General features: G+C 42.1%; 1 protein-coding gene across 2 annotated transcripts in view; it reads left to right on the plus strand.

The window, feature by feature from the left end:
• LOC135432060 (probable G-protein coupled receptor CG31760) overlaps nucleotides 1-21810 on the plus strand; it is a 58349-nt gene that overhangs the window by 1153 nt on the left and 35386 nt on the right. For both annotated transcript variants that reach the window (XM_064687523.1, XM_064687521.1), the window contains exon 2: nucleotides 14346-16460. In XM_064687523.1, the coding sequence (XP_064543593.1) occupies nucleotides 14755-16460 (1706 nt within the window). In that variant the 5' untranslated portion in view covers nucleotides 14346-14754. The remainder of the gene's footprint in view (nucleotides 1-14345; nucleotides 16461-21810) is intronic.

The raw sequence follows: 21810 nt of genomic DNA on the forward strand, positions 1-21810 counted from the left end.
GTTGAATATAACAATAATAATATTATTAATTTCTTACAAAGTCCAAAGCCAAGGTTAGAGCAAAACACGCTAATAAAAATATCAAACTATGAACAAATAAAATATAAGTGCAACTTTCTCTCTAACTTGATATACGTATATTTAGAAAATTGTGTTTACATTATCGATAAAATATAAATAATTTTTCAAAATTAACATTTTAAGAATGTATTATTAAAATGAAATGACATTTAAAAAACACAGTCTTTATATTTAACTCTTTAATCTATTCAAAATGTGAGTTTAATAATTGAATTGTTATTGCTCTTTTTAGTTGGATTGTTGAATATCTATCTATTTATTTATTTATCTATTTATATATGTATATCTCTTTATCTCTTTTTACATACTGTGTACACATATGTGCACATATTGTTCTCATTTCACGTCATTAATTGTTTGCAACTTAATATAAAAAACAATTATTTTCTCACTTCTTCAGTAAAATAATTGTTGCATATATTTTGTCTTTTTGAGTTTCAATTTATAATAATTTTTTAGCCCAAATCAATTGAAAATGATATCTTAAAATTGCATTCCTTGAACATTTAAGTTGTTATTTAACTCTTTTGTTAATTTAGCATTTAATTTTAATCTTATTTTTTGCTGACTTTATAACTTTTTGTTTGGTTAATCAAAAGCGATGATGTGTAGTTTACTTGTCGCTTGTTTTGTGCATTATATGCCACGCAATTTTTGAATTCGCAAAGTTTTCCGGCCAATTGGCAGTTGCACTTTGTGGCACATCCGGAAAGGAGCAAGGAAAAATGCCATGGACAGAGCACGCACAAAGCGAAATGAAAACACAGAGACTTAATTTTCCAGCAGCTGGCAGAGCCGGGCCAGTTCCTGGCTACAGCTCGAGCGCAGCAAGTCAATTAATTAAGCAGGCTCCGACACAGAAGGGCGGCAAGAAAACTCAGTCAAAAAGTCAGCAAAAGTGAACATTAAAAGCAAAAAAAAAAAAAAAGAACAAACATTAAAGTCAGACCTAGAGATAGCGTCTGAGATGAAACCTGACTCGCCGTCGGAGACGGGAGTAGGGTAACGCAGCGGGCGTTGGCAACACAAAAAATGCCCCATACGACTAGGAGTACGGCATAGGCCAGAGTTCTGGTTGGGCACAATGGGCGCCAGACGAAGTGTGAAATTGTGTTTGGCTGCCGTTGAGTGCGTTGCCAACTTTTGCTTACATATTTTGCGCTCTGCATTCCGCTTCGTTGTTAGGTAAATTAATTAAACTCTTTTTGTTTGCTCAAAATTACAATTAACGCCTAATTAATTTCGCAAATTTCTTTCATCAGTCGTTGCCGCACTCCGCATACGCACCGTTGCGAAAGCATGTCCTGCTCCGCTGGGCTACAAAAGAAAAATGAGTGCGACGAGACGCTCGCACAAGAAAACCGGAAATGGTCATATTTAATGCCATTAAGGGGATTTGTCTAACTTGCGTTTAATAAGCGTGCGACTGTGCGTGTGTGTGTGTTTGTGTGTGTGATGAAACATTCGCATTCACACAGAATAAATAATTATACGCTTCATTCGACTTAATTGTTTCCGTCGCTGATTCTGATTATGCTTTTAATTGCATGCGTTTTGTGGCACGCACATCATGAATGTGAATCCGAATCAGAATTTGTTTGTGTTGTAGGTAAACTATGCGGCACCTTCGTCAGCCGTGGGTCTAATTTGCCAGTCCCCCCCAAAAATGTATTTTGCATGCAAATTGCGTTGCACAGGGGTTTTGAAATGGGCAACTGGCTAATGAGCTAAGTGCGCGCTTCTGCTTTATGCATGCAAATTCAGTCAGCTTCAGGCTGATAACTGCAGCTGCTAGCTGCTAGCTGGACCCATTCACACGATCTCACTTGCCGCACTTGGCAGCCAGCTTGGCAGCTGGGCAATAACGAAAACAAACAAGAACAGCAAACTGTTTTCAAGTAGTTGAACAGCAAATGCCTGAACCGTGGCTCCCACTTGGCACTTGTTTTGCCTTTCAGTTTGTTGTTATTTGTTTGCCTGCCAAGAGATTGTTTAAAGTTTTCCAGACCTAAGCCGTGCAGCCGGACAGTGCACAAAGGGCTGGGCATTAAGATATGCTTTAATACGCTAAAAATGTGTGGCTGGCGTTCGAAACTTTTGGCGGCCCCCAAAAGTAGGCAACCGGGGAATATTGCGATTATGTATTTACCTGGCAGACTACCAATAAGCCCAGCTGCTGGTGTTTCTTTTGATTTGGGTTTTGTGTATTTTGCATTTGTTTGCTTTGGTTTTGCGGATGTCAGGGTCAGGTTGAGAATTTGCATAATTATTTCATAACTACTTAATCGCCAGCTGAATTATGTATACGCCATGTGGGCGCTCAATTTAATTATATTTTATGTAAGCTCTTTATGCGTGAAATTGCTTACATAAGCAAATGTAATTAAAAACTCAGGTAAACTCAGGCTGCACAGCAAATATATGCGTATGTATGCATGTATATGGTAGACTAGAAAAATGCAAATGTTTAATTCAATTTAACTCGCCGCAATCAACTTAATTTCCATTAATTATGTGAGACGAGTGCTTAGTCGGCTTATGTGGCCCCATGCCCCTTCATGGAAATCGTGCGATTTTGCAAATTGTGGAATTATAATTTAAGCGTATCGTATGAAAAAAAATAAAAATAGCAAAATGAACTGATTGGACGGCCATCTAGTCAAGGTTTGGCTACGTCCGATCCAGGCGAAACTCTGAAGTGCTGCAAAGTCTACTAATTGCATTGCCAGCTGACCAATTAATTAGCAACTGTTTATGGCTCATTACCTGTATTGGTCGACAACGACCAGCCCGCAAAGGCAATCAATCTAATTGACTGTGCATTTCTTTCGTGTAGTCCTTCAAGTGGCAGCTTCTAGCGCCCAATTAAAAATCGAAATTTCATTTAAAGAGTCATTAAACGCAGGCACCGAACGATAACTGGAGGTCAACTGGCGGCCAGTTTAGCCACGCCCTCTTGCTAAACGATTTAGTTATTTTGTCGTTCGGTCAGTGCCACGCCCCGCAAAACACGCATACGCACAGTAAACAGCACGCCATGTACATTGTTCTATGCGCGTTAGTGTGTGAGAGTGTGAGTGTGTGTGGTGTGCAATTGGCTGCTCTTTGGTTTCACAGTAAATTAGTTATGACTGTTGCGTGTTAATCATTAATTAACTTGGTAGATTGCGGCCTAACGAAACGTATCTATTATTGAGCAACCTTAAATGGCAATGTCCAGTTGATTGACAGGCAACAGCAAGTAGGCATCCACACTGGCCACATCCGAACATACATACGTCAACCACTGCTTTGGCTTTGGCTGGGTTTGCTGCTCGGATATGTCCAATTCGTTCAATTACACACCAATTTCGGCTGTCATGAATCATCGACAGGCGTAGATTGGTTTATGAACTGTCAGTTGTGCACAAATTTAATTGACCGATTGCAGCTGGATAGAGCTAGAGCTGAAAAGGCGACAGCTTTCAAACGGGTTAAATTTCTGAATTTTGTTACAGCTAAATTTAAGAAATTTTAAATTTATTTTTTGTGTCAATTACAGGGCATATTTTAGCCTAGCAGTTTACTTTATGGCTTGCGGTCAAATGTTGTAAGCATAATCGCATATAATTTGCCATAATTGCATACACACATTTTTTAATTGGAACATTATTGATAATAAATTGATTTTTTTTGCTTATATTATTATGACTAAAATAAAATAAACATTTAATTTAATTACTAGTTGCAATTGAATACAAAACATGTGATTTAACCGAAAACAAAATGAATTTCCTTAGAATTCCGTAATGTAGGGATTTCCATCAACTGATGAAACAGAATACCTGTACCCAGGGTCATTCGCAATATGAGAACAGCCTTCACATTAAACCTTTTGCCAATCTAAAGAAAATAAAGTACCAGCATACAGTCGGCAGTCAACGACTGCGGCCTACCCTAGTCACAGGAGCATAAATCAAACAATAAATATAAAAGCTGGCATTTCTGGAGTTCTTTCTTTTTGCTTGCCTGGAGCGGCATTTATAATAAATGTGGAATCGGTAGCTTCAATAAAATTTGAGAACAAAAAGATGGACGCTGCTTAAAGCCAATATACCCTTTTACGTCTGCAGCAGACAGTATTAAAATGTAACATAGATTCACGGAATTTTTACCCCTGCCACAGGAAAACTGTCAGCGCCTTGATTTGGAGCTGGTCTCATGCCTGCCAAGTGGAACCTTTTGAAGTTTTCCGATAGATGCTTTTATTGCTGTCTCTTGTCTCTTTGTAAAAAATGCTTTTTTTTTTCTTTTCATCTCTTTGGTGCAGGTGATTTGGGTAGATTTGAGTTTGTTTATGGCATGGTGCTTTTGTTGCTGCGCTTTGATTGTGATTCACGGAAAAAGCAACAGTTCCCATTGCCTTATGAAAACAAATGGCCAACGGAGCTAAATCAAGGCGAGCTTTATTGCCCAGCTCTATCTCTCTCTCTGTCACTCTCTCATATCCCTCTCTCTTGAAGGACAGACAGACTGAGGCTGTGCCTGTGCGTGCACTTTGCTCTGGCAACTAGACAGTTTGCCCAAGTATCGTTAGCAAAGTTTGATGCACGGATTGCCGGGCTGTCCGGGCAGCTGCAAAAGTAAATTATGGCGACAGTTGTCAGTGGCCAGGCACAAGCGACTTTTAAGGCAGCAGCAAATGCAGCATTGTCTGGCAACGCGGCTAAAACTCTGCTGCCAAGCGTATAATTTATCAGCCTTGGCCGTCAAGTGTCAAGGTTGAGCAGCGCAGACATCAGGCAACATCTTAAACATTTCACAACTATCCACGCTCACGTATGTGTGCATATGTATTGCATTGTTATGGCACAATGGGCGCGTGACACGACCGTTTTACCATCGCCTGACTGACTGACAATTCGTGCGTGTATGTGGCGATGCGGTGCCGCGGTGCCGTGGTGCGACAATGGGGCCCACAGGCCAAAGACTCTGTTGTGTCGCGGTGGCAATGAAGCTGTCACCCCTTCGACAGCTGCCCCCTGCCGTACATTGATTGCTCAGTCATTTCTGGCGTGGCCTTTGTGCCGACTCGCTTTGGCAGTGGTTATATTGTTTAACGTTTCGTTTTCAAGCTAAATGCGTCTGTTGTCGTCAGCCTCGTGCAGCCGTTTCTGCTCGACGACAGCAGGGCCTGTTTATTTTATGTGTGTTTATTGTTGGTACAGTTTTTGCTGCAACTTGTGTTAATTTACGACACGACCGGCAATAAAAGTAAAACCTAATGGCCAAAGCCGACGACAACCAGCAGTTAGATCGACTCTTGGCCAGTTAATGTACAGTGGGATGTGCCTGGTGCCAGTTATAATGCTGACCATATATCCCATACATATGTATAGTCAATCTGTTTCTCGTTTGCTTCGCACTCGCTACAGCGTTCACCAAGCATTAATGAATATTCAATTTGTATTTTACTCGCAATGTGCACACACGTGAGCTTGAACAGACACACACACACACACGCGCACACAGCAGGCATGTTTCACGTTCAAGGTCTCTCGTGGGCTGCTCGGCGCACTGATTGACATGGACAGGAAATTAAAATCAGCCATTTTGCATGCGCTGACAATCTGTGCTGCATACTTTCAGGTTGAGTTCGCTCGCATTCAAAGCTCGACATCAAAAAAAGCTAAACGCACCATTAAATATTTTACCAAACAGCCATACGACTAACACGAATTCGCCAACGAATCAAAGCCATTAACCAATTGGATTTGATTACTTATACATGACAAAATACACACACAGCCACACACACACACATACACGCACACACACAAACTGGTTTGATGCGCCGTCAAACCCAAAAAACGATGTCATAAATCACGCCAGACCGTTGTAGCTGTTGTCTGGCTGGAATCTTTGAACGGAAGTGTTATTGATGAGCGTTTAACTTTTGTTATTTCCGCTGTCGTGTGCTTTAAAATTCCATGTTGCAGACAAGTTCAAAAATGCTGGCGTCATCGTATAACACACACACACACAGACACAGATATATAAGTATAAGTGTGTTTGTGCTTCTTCTAGTCCTCAGCATTGTTTGCCAATAATTTACTTAATAGTTGGAGTTTGGCTTTGCTGCTGCTTATGCGCGCTATTTGGTTTTATTTTCAAAGCATAAACCCGCACACACACACAAAAACAAATAAGGACCAGCGGCCATTTTGCATGTGCGCATTGGCCTTGAATAAAAGAGCAGCCGTCCGCTTAAATCCGCTGCTGGTTTCCGGCTTGGGTCTTGATTTTGAAGGATTTGTTCTCGTCTGACGAGACGAGCTCGCGTCGCTGTTTGGTCAATAAAGTGCGACGTCATGTTTTATATTAGCCCATGTTATTGCGGCACGCCGGGTGCCATAAATTAAGCCAAAAATTCCATTTGACTGGCTTCGAGCATTTTATTTGATGCCGTTTTGTAAACCTCTCTGCCACTGCCTCGGCCAATTTATGGCTACACGCTTTGTCCATTACGCAGTTTTGTTTTGTTTTTAGCGGCTTTGTAGCAATTGACAAACTAAACGCGCGTTCATATGGCGTATGAGTTATGTGTGAGGCCAAGCGGCAGCAATTGTTTTATGTATTTGCTGCCATTGGCTAGACAATGGCCGACACAAATTTATTACATTTCCAAATGTCTGACAATTAGGCTAATGCAAATATACTTAAACTATTTCATCAAAGTATATTTCAAATCTTAGCAAACGACTTAATTGAATTTGCGAACGCTTTGTGTTGTTTCGCCCTCCGGTTGTTGTTCGTCTCTGCGTCTCTGTCTCGGTCAGAATCGTTTGCTGTTTTGAGTGTTATTTCATTTTGTCATTTATTGCCACTGCAACAATGCCATGAACATGAAATCCCAGCTGCTCGTGGCACTGGTGCGGGTGCTCGTGCAGCTTCTGTACTGTTTTAGCCATAATGAGACATTAGCATGTTGCATGTGACAGCAACCGCAAAACGCTTTGACAGGCGACCCACAAATTGAAACGTGAATTTTGCGAAAATTATGCGCATAATAAATAACCAACGGTTGTGGTTTTTTATATCTATGTTTGCTTTCACATTTCTAAATCAAAATGTATATATACATATTCATAATTGCAGTAATGTGCCATTAAAAAAAAAAAACAATCTGGTGTGCTCTAGTCGCATCTGCCCGACAAGAAGATACCCTGTGACATACTTTCGCACTTTCTGTTGGCCAATTTAACAAGGAAATAGCCTGATAAACTCAGCTCGTGAATTTGATCAGCCATCTGTATAGTTTATAGAGCTGTCTCTTTCTGCATAATACATACAGCATTTCAGCCTTTGTATTTCCCTTTCCCCCTTTGTATTTCCTTTAATAGTTGCAGGGTATGCAGGGACACAGCGTGAGCTTTTTACAATATTAAATTGCATATTTTCTGTCACTGCTCTTTAGCAATATAATTATAAACTATGCTGAGCGGTTAAAAAATATTTTCCGAATTTTGTATATTTCATGTTTCTATGCAAATTTGATAAATATGTGTAATTTGTCTAGTTTAATAAGTTACATATGGAACCAGTATACTCAGGCTACGCTGTCATGTTTTCATCTATCTGTAAAATTATATCGAAAAGAATTTGATGTGAAACGAATGTAGACAATGAATTTAGAGGCATATCACGAAATTGTAAGTGCAACAGTTCCTCTTAAGATTTATATTTACACAAGAATTTACAAGACCTTTAACACAGGCACCCAAAGGAGTGTTCAAGGCTATATTTTAGTTGTGCAAATGTATATAAGAGGCAGAAGGAGCTAGCTCCAACTATAAATATGTCGATATGTTATCCTAGCCATATTAAAAGCAGAGACGATCTAGACATATCTGTATGTAAGAACAGTCGAGCTAAGAAACTAAAAATTCCGGACTTCAATTTGTAGTTTAGGTTACTCTACAGCATGTTTAATTTTATTTTCTTGAATGCCTGATTATTGCCAGTTCATTGTTTGGGCACTTTTCTGATGGAACTTCTAAAATTCCATATCAGATTAGAAGAAGAGAGCAACTCATAATCCGAACATAACTGGACACGAAAGGCCTTAGTGCAATTTCCAAATTATTCCGTTTCATTTTTCAATAGAATAACATTGCAAGCTCTAATTACTTTTTCTATTGAAGGAATCCAATTGCTAATACTTTGCAATCGGTATTTTTCTATGGAAAAACAGCCAAAAGCTGGGTATTTGATGCTGTAGCCCTTGGGCCAGGTCTGTGATCTGACTAATTGAATCCATAAATGTCGCATTTACAATTGAGATGAACATCGACACGTGGCATTTATCGGGACACGCTGAAGGATTGGCCGTTGCTCGGGCAACGCCCACAAAAACCAACGGCAATAGCTATATGTATGATAAGAAATAGAGACAGAGAGAGAGAGAGAGAGAGAGAGAGAGAGAGAGAGAGAGAGAGAACTAGAGGGGGGCCCCCCAGCTGCTGCTCTTGTTTGTATGGGCGTGCGGCAGTTGTCGGCGCTTGGTAATGCCAGTACTAAATATCACTCGAAATAAACAGCTTACCTCTGGCTTAGGCTTAGGTTCTGATTTAGGCAACTGCTCTATTTTATTGCCGTTGCGCGTTTAACATGTGGCACGTACCGCTTGGGCTCTCCATCTCTCCGTCTCCAGTCGCCAATCGGCAGGCTCCAGACTGTTTTTGTTTGTGCGCTCACAATTTATGCGTTCACGTATAAATAGAATTGATTTTGCTTAAGCATCGCATATTTTACCTGCAGCCAGTGATTTAATGCCTGGCGACATAATCTGCCATTTGGCGCTCGGCTTCGTTGGCATCACGTACGATTCCACACACACATCAGCAGAGGTAGGAGCTGGGCCACCCTCATCATCGTTTTGTTCTTATCGCTTTGCCCGTGAGCTCTAAGCAAATCCAAATCCATTTTCACCAAATTCCATTATGCGTGCGCCGTAACTGGAGAACAGCAGCAGACGCACAAAAGTATGCAATATGTCCTCGGTTTTCGTGGAAAAAGAAAAGCAATTATGTAGAAATAATATCTCAGTCTCGACACGCTCCTTAAGTGAATTGTGCGCGTTGAGTCGATTGTTTTTATTCCTACGGCACCAGAATCCGACAAACGCACCATTTATAGGTACGCAAGTACTTAGTCTCTTTACATATGCCGCCTCTCTATATAGTCACTTAGCCAGCGATTTTCATTTGATCGGTTCGATGATTGACGCATGTTACAGGCGTGAGGATGCGGGTGGAACAATCGAAATATGTATTTGAGTATGTTTAATATGCATGCCACGGTGCTGGCAGCCTTCATCCAAATGCCAAATATAAAGAATACAAACGGCGCACACAAAATCGAGCGAATACAAATCTATAAATACCCATACGCACACATACGCACACACACACACACACACACACACACACATACTGTAATCACATGGCAACACATAAATTCGAGTTAATGAGCAAAACTTTTTTCGACTATTAAAGAGAAGCAAATATCAAAAAAGGGATCTTAAATATTTGCGAACCAACATAATTATAATTACAACCGAACGCGGTCTGCGCCCCTCTCTGCGATTTTCATTAATTTAAGTAAGGCTTACTTTCCACTTTTTGCGCTGTCAGAAGTATTGCTTTAAAATTTGCAAGACATGAAAATATGCTAGCTTATATTTTATGTTTCCGTTTAAGTTGACTCAAATCCATAAGCCGGAAATCCGAAGCTAAGGATAGAGGAGCACCTCCCTACTTGAACATTTTACTTTACTCGTGTGTGCAGTAAAAGTTTTCTTTTGTTTTTGTGTCTTTTTAAATAAATCTTCAAAGTGTGACCAAAAAAACATGGTTGTAAGAAGCTCAACTTGAATCGCCCTCGTTCGGCATATAGAGCTCGAGCATTGCCCAAGCGGCACATAATCTCTGCAATTTGCGTGCGTTTTATGCGAATTTTGTTACTAGCATTAGTGGCTATAAAGCACACACACACACGCACACACTCACACGTGAGCATGTGTTTGTGCAACATTTATATGCAAATTGAGAGCATCCCTTAAAGCACATGCAGTATATAAAAGCATAAAGTAAAAGTCACTGCCATTACGGCTCCTGTGCATACTCAAGCAGGTATCACACATGAAAATATGTCAGGTTTTGTTGCCATTATTTCCGAACTTGCAAATAAGCATATTAAAGTAAGTTTTAAAATTAAAACAGGAGAAATTGAAATTAATTGTCGCTATTGTTAGTGTTGATTGAAGAGTCTGTGTGTGAAAATTAATAAAAGCTGACTATCAAATGGAGATTTTTTTCTTCTGGATGTCGCTTGCAGCTGGCTGTCTGGCTGTCTAGCTGTCTGTGCGGATGTATCTCTTTCTGCTGATTGGCAGCCAGCGACATCAACAATGAAAGCGTAAAAAAATTATCCAATTTAAAAGTCAAATGTCATTTTTTGTTTGCCGCCATTGCCATCACATTATGTGAGTTACCTAACAAAGGTGCCACTTCAGCTGCTGGTGCTGGAGCTGATGAGTTGATGTGGATGAGTAGGAGCAGGAGCAGCAGGAGTTAGAGGTAGATTAGCGAAGGCGACTACTGAGCACAGCTATGCATAAGTCGAGTAGAGTATGACAACAAAACTGAGCGACTTACCGCGCCTGGCAAGAAACATTTTATTTCGTTGGCAATAACAGAGCGAGAGACGGAGCGAGAGAGATGGCGAGAAAAAAAATTACGTGAATTTCATTTAACGGAGGAACTTTGTCACCAGTCGGAAGGACAGCCGCCTACCACGCGAATGCGTCGAGTTTGTTAATGTGTTTGCATAAATTTCAACAGCAACAGGGCAAAGTGAAAACTTGGCGTGTACATCAACAACAGCATATAAGCAAGTAGTCGGTATATCTATATGGATACATATATATGTATGTATATATACAGTACTCACATCTGGCTAAGACACAAAAACATGGCCGCCATCTGCCATAGGGCGCGACAGTTACTAGTTTGTTGGCGAAACTTTCCAAAGTCAAATCCTCGGCAACGTTGCATGACATAACTCTTATGATTCAATTTGTTTTAAGTTTGCGTTCAAAGAGCTTGTCGTCTTAGCATATGCCTGGCTGAGCATTAATCAGGCTAAGCGTAACCGTATGTGAAACATGCTGGAAATGTCATCAGCAGGCATTTCAAATGACTCTGCTGGGCAACCGAGTCTATAAACTGATCATCTTATCGTTATGCCTACCAGCAGAGTTATTTAAAAGCGAGTTTGTTGTTGGAAAGTCGTATGGAATGAAAAACATAAACTTTCCATTAACTTGGAATAGATTAAAGCAGGTAGTCATACTTGTATTCTTTGAAAATTATTTTAAAGCAGCTCGAACTAGTATTTAACTTTCGATTAAACAACATTTGAGAAACCTCAGACAACTTTGTTAATCATCTGCCTTCCTGCTAGGGAACCTTGGTCTCTTTGCTTTGATCAGCAAATAGTCAGTCGGGACAAACTCTTTTTAATATATAGGTAACAACTTAAGCTAAGCTAATCAACAGATGGGTCTGCGACATGTAACTATCTGGTAATTGTGGTTCAAAAGTTGAGGAAAGTCAGCTTGCACTTCCGCTCATTTGCAGCACTAAGTAGAACTGTTACTGCTACTGCTACTGCTGCTGCTGCTGCTGCTGCTGCTACTGCCACTCAATTTGAGCAGCTTGTTCTAAAAATGGCCACCTGCTGTGCTGGGCGCGGCAGAGGTTAAGTGCACAAGTTTGCCCCCTGGGTTTGGGTTTCGGGCGAATGTCTGCTTTTGTTTCTTTTGGATCAGCCACGTGTTGCCCTTGTCGCAATTTTGTCGTTTGCCGTAATGCATTAGCGCTGTCAGGGATTTCAAAGTTAACCAGGAACCGGAAGCGAAGCTTGCCAAACACGACACGAGAGTTTCAGCTTCGGCGTAACTGGCGCGTGGCTCAACCGGATATGGGTAAGGTTTTCAAAAAAAAAAGCAGCTCCTGTGCGTTGTCAAAACGTATCGCTTTCGTATCGTCTCCATATTATGATTAAAGCTTTTGGATTTGGCTACAATAAACACAAGAGGGTACGACTAGGATTTACCCTGAGCGCCGAGCGGACGTTTCTTCATTCTATTAATTAACGAACATTTAAGTTGAGCTGAGTTCTTTATACTTCTTGCCTTAGCCCCAGACTATGGTAAATGCTTTCTTGAATAACTTCGGTATTTATTGGGTATATTTTTAGGGCCTAAATATAGCATTCAAATATGTGTTAATACCAAAGCTCAAGACTTAAACCCCTAAAACGTCGGAGAAGAACTACGAGCATTAGGAGGAGTGAAATTTCAAATCTAAACAGGTTTTAACAGCTTATGGAAATATGTATTTATGCAACTGCTAGGAATTTTTCATCTGATACATTTAAGCAGTAAAAGGCTGACGTTTGATTCTTTTCAATCATGCTTAATTTATCAACCTTCAGATTGTGCTTTATGAATACAAATCAGTAAATTTTCAATCGATTCTTTGATTTGATTGCGCTGCAAAAGCCTGGGCTACAAATGAGAAAAACAAAAATATAATAAAAAACAACGCCCCAAGCGTTATTCAAGAATATTTGGCATTGTTTGTCGCGTTTCACTTGAGTTTGAGTGTATGAAACATATCAAATATTTATTAAATTTGCGCTCAGTTGCAACGTTTACACGTTTACACAGACGAATCGCGATATGCCCCACTTACTGCAATAAATTCAAGACGAAGAACAAAAAGCAAAGAAGATATCACAAAGAAAAAAAAATCATTTAATTTATAAAAACAATATATCATATTAAGAGAGAAGTCTAGACTTTGTGTTGTGTTCACGAATAACGTGTGCACAAATGTTTCTCCAAGTTCGCAGCACTAAAATTGGGTGTCAATTTCTCTTGCTGCTGCGAATTTTCATCTCTATTTATTTAGCATGCACACACACACATACATCTATATGTATAAGAGTATGTGCCATATGTGTGGGTGTATGTGTGTGTGTGTGTTCCTGGTTCTGTTGTTTGTGTCGGCTTGGCGCAATTTTTATGGATCATAAAACCCGAAATTAGAAACTGCCGCCACACACACACACACACAAACAGTGAGAGAGAGAAAGAGAGGGAGATAATGTTTATGCTGTGTTCATCCCAGCAAAGCGTGAAAATCTGGCAGTCCACTCTAAGGAACAAGCAGCAGCAGTAGCAGCTAAGAAGTGGATTTTCTTATTAGTATTACATTTAAATGGCATATAATTTGTTTGCGTCATAATATTTATGTAGGTTCTGTCGCTATCCCCCTAGCTGTTTGTGTACATACATATATTTATGTTCACTTGGCTGGCCGCTCGAGGGGACCGCAACAACTTCTGACAACGGCCGTGAGCGATTCGTATTTGTAACCATGGCATTTTTGTGGCTAGGCTGTGCCACGGTGCTCGAGTCCCAGGCTGAAAATCATCATGAATTTGCCATCTTAGAAAATGGTGTATAATTTGTAAGTGCCTGCACAATGCAGCGCACGCGGCGTATACGCAATGTTTAGCTGCAAATGCTTGCGAGAAATTCTATGCGTCTGTACATACAGACACACATACGTGTGTGTGTATGTGTTTGTGTGTGTTGTATGCATGCCTTGGAAAAACAAGAACAATTTCCTATTTATCTTGAGCCCTGTTGTTCTTGTTGCCTCAGTGCTGGCGTGCGGAAATTTTTAATTGCCGCTTTAACGGTAGCTGCCAAATGGCTTTCGCTTTTGTTGCACGTTTCCGTGTTGTTCTTTTGGCTCAGTTAATGCCACCGCCTCTGGCGCTGAAGTGCCTGTCATGTAACTGCCCTTTGCGCATTAAAACTGCGTTTTCTTTACATTCCCTCCCATTTATTTGTATACAGACACAAAAAGCGCGCGCGCAACAAAAGTGCGGGCCAAGATGTCCTTGAGCCAATCTCCTTTTAAGAACGCACAAGTAAATAAGAAAGAAAAAAATTAATATCAACAAAATTCGCATAAATCAAAGCAAATATTTTGCTTACGTTTTGAGATCCAAATAGAGCTCCTCAGGCGCAAACCGCCCACCGCGTTTGTAGCCTGCCCCCGCGGAGCAATCGCTTACACAAAGCGCGCATTCAGAGCGACTTGAAGGCTAATCATTGGATTTTCTTTTTGCTTCGCTCATTTCAGGTACATCAAATTGATATTGCAGCAGCGCAGCAGACGTTACGGCTACACGACTTGCAGCAGTTCGCGTTGGCAAAGGAAATGAGCTCAACAACCGCGACGCCGCTGCCCGAGGCACAACGCGGGCCCCAGCCTGGTTATGGCTGGCGCCAAGTTTACGCTGTGGCCTTTGAAGCTTAAAAAAACAAACAGCAACAGCAACAACGACAAGCACAACAACAACAACAGCCTGTGTCGAACATGCGTTGCCAAAGGTAACAATTTGTAGACAAAGCTCAATTTTACAAAGGGTCGATCGATCAGCCAGCAAATAGCCTAATAAAAGGGTGCACAGCTTTAAAGGTGCTCGCAATTGATACTTTAATCGTCTCTCAGCCGTAAATTGCCCGAAAAGCCAGCCTGCAGCAGCGCAATGACGCTGACAAAGCGGCACAGAGTTCCGATGCTGATGCCACTGCTGCTGCTGCTCCTCTTGGTGGGCATGGAAAAAACTCGAGCCGAACTGGAGCCTTTGTCGGTTTCTGAGCCGAGCACTGGACTCGATGAGGCACAGCCGGCGCGGGCTCGCATCAAAGCAAAAACGGAAAACATGTCCAGCGCCGGCGACAGCTTCAACATACGTCACGGTCGCTCGCGGGCGCACATGCTGCACAGCAGCAACAGCAACAACTACAGCAACAACAACAGCAACAATTACAGCAACAACAACAGCAACAACAACAGCAACAACAAGAGCAACAGCACGCGCTTGGCGCTGGTCAGCGACGCTGCAACATTAGCATTACCATTGCCACCGCCGACAGCCGCGCCCACACAGCAGCCGGGCGCAGGCGGTCTAATTGGAGCAGCCGTCACGCATAAAATACGCAAATTGCACAAGAAGAAAATCAATGAGAGCATACGCAAGAGCGTCGACAAGAGCCTGGGCATGGTGCGACCGGTGAAGAATCATCGCAGCCTGGCCGAGGCCGAGCATCTGCAGGGCCGGCCCACCGATGTGGATGACACGGCGGCGGCAGCGCTCAGCGAGGTTATGCAATTGGCGGACGAGATTGATTTGGAAAACTCATTAGAGTCAGCTTACCAGAATGTTGTCGTTGGCTTAAGCGACAAGGAGTCAAGGACGCCGGTCACCGAACCAGCCACGGCACTTGCCACATTACGGGGCACAGGTGCTGTCAAGGACAGCGGGGCCAAGGCTGGCATCGGTATCGCAGCTGGCCGGCAATTTGTGCGTGCCAACAGTGATGATGGCAATTATGAGGATAGCGCCGAGGACGAGGATGAGCTGTCAACCACGCCAATGGCAACATTTGCGCCTCGTCATTCAGCCGCAAATGGCCCGAGAAGTTGGCAGCTGCAGCAGACGCGAGTCGTGGGCAGAACCCGCCTGCTGCCAGTGAGCCACAACAACGGCAGCAACAGCAGACCGGATGCCACATCGACAGTTGCCCCAAATTTTAATTTACCAGTGGGCAGTGGAGCCAACACGTTGGAGTCTAGCGAGGCGGATTACCCGCTCGAGGGCTCGGATGGAAACACTGAAAATGCCGACGAAAGCGAAGCAGGTGACGACGTCGATGACAACGAAGATGTGACGGAAGCTTTCCATGAGCGTAGCAATAGCACAGAATACGCCATTGTCATCTGGCCGGAAACCGAGGCGGAGGTGCGCTCCCAGGCCAGCACAAGCCCACATGATAGTGTGGGCATGGAAATGAAACAGATAAACTTCAACTTCGGTTCGGAGTCGGAGTTGGAATTGGAGCCAGAGGCGGATGGTGAGCCAGTGCTGGATACTTCAGAGGTTACCATGGATGATGGCTATCCGCCGGAGGTACTGATTGATGACAACACCAAGCCGCTGGTCATTGACGATGTGGAGGGCGATGGCGTTGATTCCAATCAAATAACGGCCGATGTGATAAATGCCCGAGATAATAAAATTGACCTGGTATCCAAGTTTTTACAATATATAGAACAGCAGCATTTGATGGGATCCAATTGTGTGGCCGGCACCTCGCTCAATCTTGGCGAGGGTGTGGTCGACCGTTATGCACAGGATCGATTTCGTGTCGAGGCCGAGGTGGCCGTCAATCGCGCCAACATGCTGACCAGGTGAGTCAAAGTCAAAGTTCATATCCAACCGCCCCCGCTCCCGCACACACACATCCATATTATACGCTTGGCAAACTTTTCCAATCGAAACTTGGCCAGCGGCAACAGTCGGCGCAATGTGTAGCCAAGTGAAATGGCCACGCAAATGACCGGAACATAGCACATGTGCGTCCGGCTAGCGAACAGTTCCAGACAGAGTTCAATTCTTGGAAGCCATATGTCAAGTACAAATACCTTTAATAATGTCTGATAAAGTCAATTTTACCCACTGCCAAATTCCGTCTAAATATTTGTGGGTACATAAATTGTATGCAAGTCCTTGGAGACTCACACATATATATTTAACTAATTGCTGCTGTCAGTTCTTGTCATCTGAGCGTCTGGCAAACTTTATGTGTTTTCAATTGAATGTGAGAGAAAATCCCACTAAAGCAATTTATGTAGCAAACTATGATATTCCAATTCCCTGTTCGATTTTTGACATTTTCTTTGGTAAAGGAAAAATTCAACTTGTGTAAATCCTATAAATTATTTTACTTAAAATTAAAGAAAAAGGCTATATCAAACGGGCTTAGACTTTCTGGTGTAGTTACACTTTGAGAGAGCATAAAAGTTGTATTTACCAAAGCAAAGCCGATTACAGAAAGGTTCAATCAAGAAAGAATGTGTATCTTCGACGCGCCGAAGTTTAAATACTCTTGTAGAAAGCTGGCATACGATTTTGCAGATATACGGGTAACAAAAAAGATATTTATAAAGAAACTACAATTTTGACTTATCGTTCTTGACGGCGGTATATGATATAGTATTCCAATCCAGCCGATTCTGATATATATGCTGCCTGTTATTAAAAGTCGAACCTGTGCGCAGCTTCATGAGGATAGCTGATAAAACTGGGAGACTAACTAGCATATAAACAGATAGACAGGAAAAGGTTGTCAGTTGATACTTAATCAATATTAAATATATTCTATGGGGTCCGACCCTATATTTCTATAAAACTATATAAAATTATTATACACTCTTCAGGGGAAAAAATCAATCCATAAAATCAATCCCCAATTCCAAGAACTCATGATTCTATTTACATTATACTTGTTTTATACATTTCAATAGAAATGTACATAAAACTGTTTTGAAACCATTTGAATCAGCTTTGTAATAAATACAAAATTAATTTGAATGTATTTTTAAATTTATGTTTAAATTGTAAACACAGATACATTTTCGTTTGACTTTTTATTGGACTGAATGTTGTGCGAAAAATAGTTTCCGACATTCGGAGCGGTGGAAACTAAATGTGGTCATTGAGTAGCTGTAGAGTGCATAAGTCGTATTTATATATATTTGCATTGTATAGAATACAAAACTAGTATTATATATTGTTGTATAGTTGTTTGTTCTGACTGACTGATTGGTTGATGGACAGGCTGAATGATGATAAGCGCACAGCTCGAGTTGCAAGATATAAGTGCACATTGAAATCAGGTTTTGAAAAATTTCCACTCTCAAATGTAGAAAATTGGTGAAAGAAACTATTTTGCTTACTCTACGATTGGGCTTTTACCCATTTTCATACTTCTCTCAAAGTGGGCGAATATTCGAGTTCAATCCGATGTCCAGGGTTCTTGATGGAAATTCGTTTAAGAAGTCTAGGAGATTCAATTTGTCATGGATGAAAACTCAAGTAGGATTTGATCGGCTTTCAACTTGTTATTCATATTAAGTCATTACATAATGCTATGGCTATCGAGTGCTATTCACGACGTTTGCACAATTAACAACTACTTATGTTGGATGACAAGCTGGCGTTGAGTATGCGAGATTGCCTGCACTTCTGATAAAAGTTCAATTACTTAGTGAATGAGAAATAAGCGCAAAAGGTCTTTGGCAAAAAGTTGGCTAAAACAGACACACGTCACGGGCCAAGGGCTTTGATTTACTTTGACAACCGCAACAATGGCAATTCTTTTGGTTTTTCTAGGAATGCGCAGCTGTCGCTGTGAGTACGCCTAGTTTTTGCCCAGTTCACCGACAACATCGAACACTGGACGCTCTGGCAATCTCAAGGACATGCCATTCCCATAGATATTCGCATAGTCGCTATCGTGCCACTCGTAACCACCCCTGACCAGCAGCTAAGTCTGAGCGACATTTGTCCTTCTCTGTTGGCCAGTCGGGCACAATAAATACAAAAGTTTCGACCCACGGCGCACATATGTGGGCTCAAGTCCGCCTGATGTCCACTCGTGTTCTGCTCCATGGATGACTGTTGCTGTACCCACCTGCATGCGACTGTGTATGTGTGTGTGTGTGTGTGTATGTGTGTGTGCGCCTTGCAAGACATTAGACATTGAATATATGTGCGAGTTTCTGCGAAAAAAGCGTTTCCACTTTTTTCCAAACATGTTTTGGTTAGCTTCGTTTTCAGGGTCCGACCGTAAGGGGCAAAAAAAAAAATGAAAAAATAACTGAAATGTCTGTGAAAGGCAAGTATTCACTTTTTTTTTTGCCCATGGCTCCCACATAATTTGCTCGTGCCGATAAGAACTTTTTTAGATGAAGCTAACGAATGTGCGTCCCATAGCATTGATTAGAGGGCGCTCAAATCACAGCCATTTGCTCGCCCAAAGTAAAAGTAATTTATTAAAAGCCAGACACACAAACACAAACAACAGAATCTCAGAGAAAACAATTAACGTTTGTGTGCCGAATATAGAATACACTAGCTGATGTAATATAGAATGGATTTACGTAGGGTATTTGAACAGCTTTTAGATGAGAAATAAAGTCAAGGAATGAAAAAATTCAGTTTTTTTTATGATTTTCCTTGTGCTCTTTTCGATTTTCTGCCTGTTGGGCAGTTGCAGGCTTAAATCAAAATCAATCGCAAAATCCCAGAGCTAAAAAAGCAGCGCATAAATGGAAGCATAAAAAAAAGTATTCAGATTTTTTAAAAGTTAATTGGAAAAAAAAACTAGTTGTTGAAGTGTGTTACATATTTTGTAACAAATTTATAACACCCTCGCCGTGCACGACAAGCTGACAAATCTAATGTACATTTGTCGCCTGTCCAAAAAACACAAATAAACAATTAACCGCGCAAACAACACGACATATTAAGTGGAACGCGAACAAGAGGGCTAAATAGCTTTACAAAAACAACAACAACAGCAACAGCAACAACAACAACTGTTTCAGCCCGAAAGCAATAAAATGCCAAAGTGGCTGCTGTGAACATCAAATGTCAATAAATTAAATTGTGTCCTGGGCCCGGGCCCTGGCACAGGATCAACATTATTGCATTTAGTGTCATATGTTAGACGTTTGTTTTCATTCCAACGGACTTGCCATTTATTTGTGCTGTGTATTATATTGGGTGCATAAAATGTTGCCCCCGGGCATTGTTGCGCTCCAATATTTAGCCACGGGGCGCAGGCAGAAAGGCAGGTTGGCAGGCAACTGGCAGCTACTGCTAATAAGCTCAGGTTTGAGGCAGCTGCCCCAAATCCCCGGCTCATAATTTCGCAGATATTCATCAGTTATTTTAATCAGTTCTCGATAGGTCGGCGGGTCGCCAACGCAATTTGTTTCATGTGCAAACATAATCAACGTCTTCCCGTCGCCCACGCGAATCTAAACAGATTTTTTGGCGAACTCTAGGGAAATCGCAGAGCGTCGGAGATGGGAGACGACGCCTGGAAAACATCCGGCGTAGACAACAACAGTTAGAGGGCGCACGGTAGTGGGGGCGTGGCTGTAAGTGGTTCCAGAGGTTGAAGCGCTTTTTAGGCGGGCACACGTACCGACAAACTAATTGAAGTTATTGTTTTGAGATACATTGTTGTTGTTGTTGTTGTTGTTGTTGGCGCTCGGTGTTTGTGTCTAAGCATTTCCGTTTATTTGTTACGCAAACAAAAACAAGAAAAACAAGTTGAGAAAACACAAGAAAACAAACCAACACCCAGCAATGGGAAGACGACAGAAAAAGAAACCAGGAAGGCAGGAAAAACAATATCAATTCAAGTTGAAATTACGAGCTTCAATTGTGTTTTCTTGCCATGGCCACTTTTTCTACTTTTAGTTTCCGTGCGCGCCACAAAAGTGTTGCCAGTCACCCAAGCTGGCTGAAAAGAAGCAACACACACACTCGCACACACACACCTTGCAACCAAAAACAAAACGTGTAAAATGAGCAAAAAGAGTTGGCGGCAAACTTTTAAGTACTTAAATGTGTTGTCGTCGCTTGAGCTGCAGCTCGCGGTTTGCCCTTTGCCCCCTTTGCCGCACTTAACCGAAATTGAGTTTCCGGGCTTTGTGTTGTCTGTTTCTCTTACTATTTTAGGTGCCTGCTGCTCTTTGCCAGCAGATTGTCACTGAAGTCGCGTCCTCTGTCAACGGCTCATCTATCGCCAATTTCGATTTTGTGTTTATTTTGAACTTTTGCGTTCAAGTGACGCATGCTAAATAAATCGCCTGTTGTTCAAGTCGTATTCAATTTGTCGCCCAACTTTTGGTGGGGCCACAAAAAAAGGGTGTAGAGGGGGAGAGGGGGGCACAGCTGATGGGGCGCCGCAGCGCCTCAGCACCGCTTTGAATGCGCGTATTCGCAAATCGAAATCTGCATAAGCGATGTGGCATGCAACAGCAATGGCAATGGCAATAGCAATTGCAACGAGCAATTGCCCGCCCGCGGCAATAAAACGCGACTGAGATGGCGTTGTCCACGCCGACATGACAACAACAAGGTCAAAACGGATGCCCCACATCCCCGCGCACACCCTTTCATGTGCCATTGTCAACATCCTTCAAAGTTTGCCAGCGCAAACAAATAAATATGTAAGTGCGAGCACAAGTACATACAGGGACTGGCGGGAGACTCAAATACACGCACAGCTGCAGATCTAGATACAGATATAGCTACAGATACAGATACAGCTAGAGGCACAGCTATATAGATACAGATACAGTTACAGTTACAGCTACATATACTAAACATGAAACACATGGCCAACATCCGACTTTGCTTTGGCTTTTTGTGCCGCTTGATTTTCTCTGCGCCACGGGTGGTGCTAATAACGATACCCAGCCCCGCCCACACCACCCACAACAGCCGCCCTACCCGCATTGCCAGCACCACCAGCTAACAGAATCGCGTGCGCAGAATGGTTGGCCGTGCCGCGCTTTTTCCATTGTGCTTGGTGGTTGTTGGTGGCAATTCTTTTTATTTCGCTCAAAATATTCCTAATGTGAGTTTCAACTGATGGCTGCCCGCCCGCACTGTGGAAGTGCAACTGCAGCTGCAGCTGCAGCTGCAACTGCCACTGCCACTGACAGCAACGTGCACTGG

This window comes from Drosophila montana, unplaced genomic scaffold (assembly GCF_035044405.1).
Source record: "Drosophila montana isolate Dmon_TW-CO22-7 unplaced genomic scaffold, ASM3504440v1 contig_3200_1, whole genome shotgun sequence".
NCBI classification, from domain to species: domain Eukaryota; kingdom Metazoa; phylum Arthropoda; class Insecta; order Diptera; family Drosophilidae; genus Drosophila; species Drosophila montana.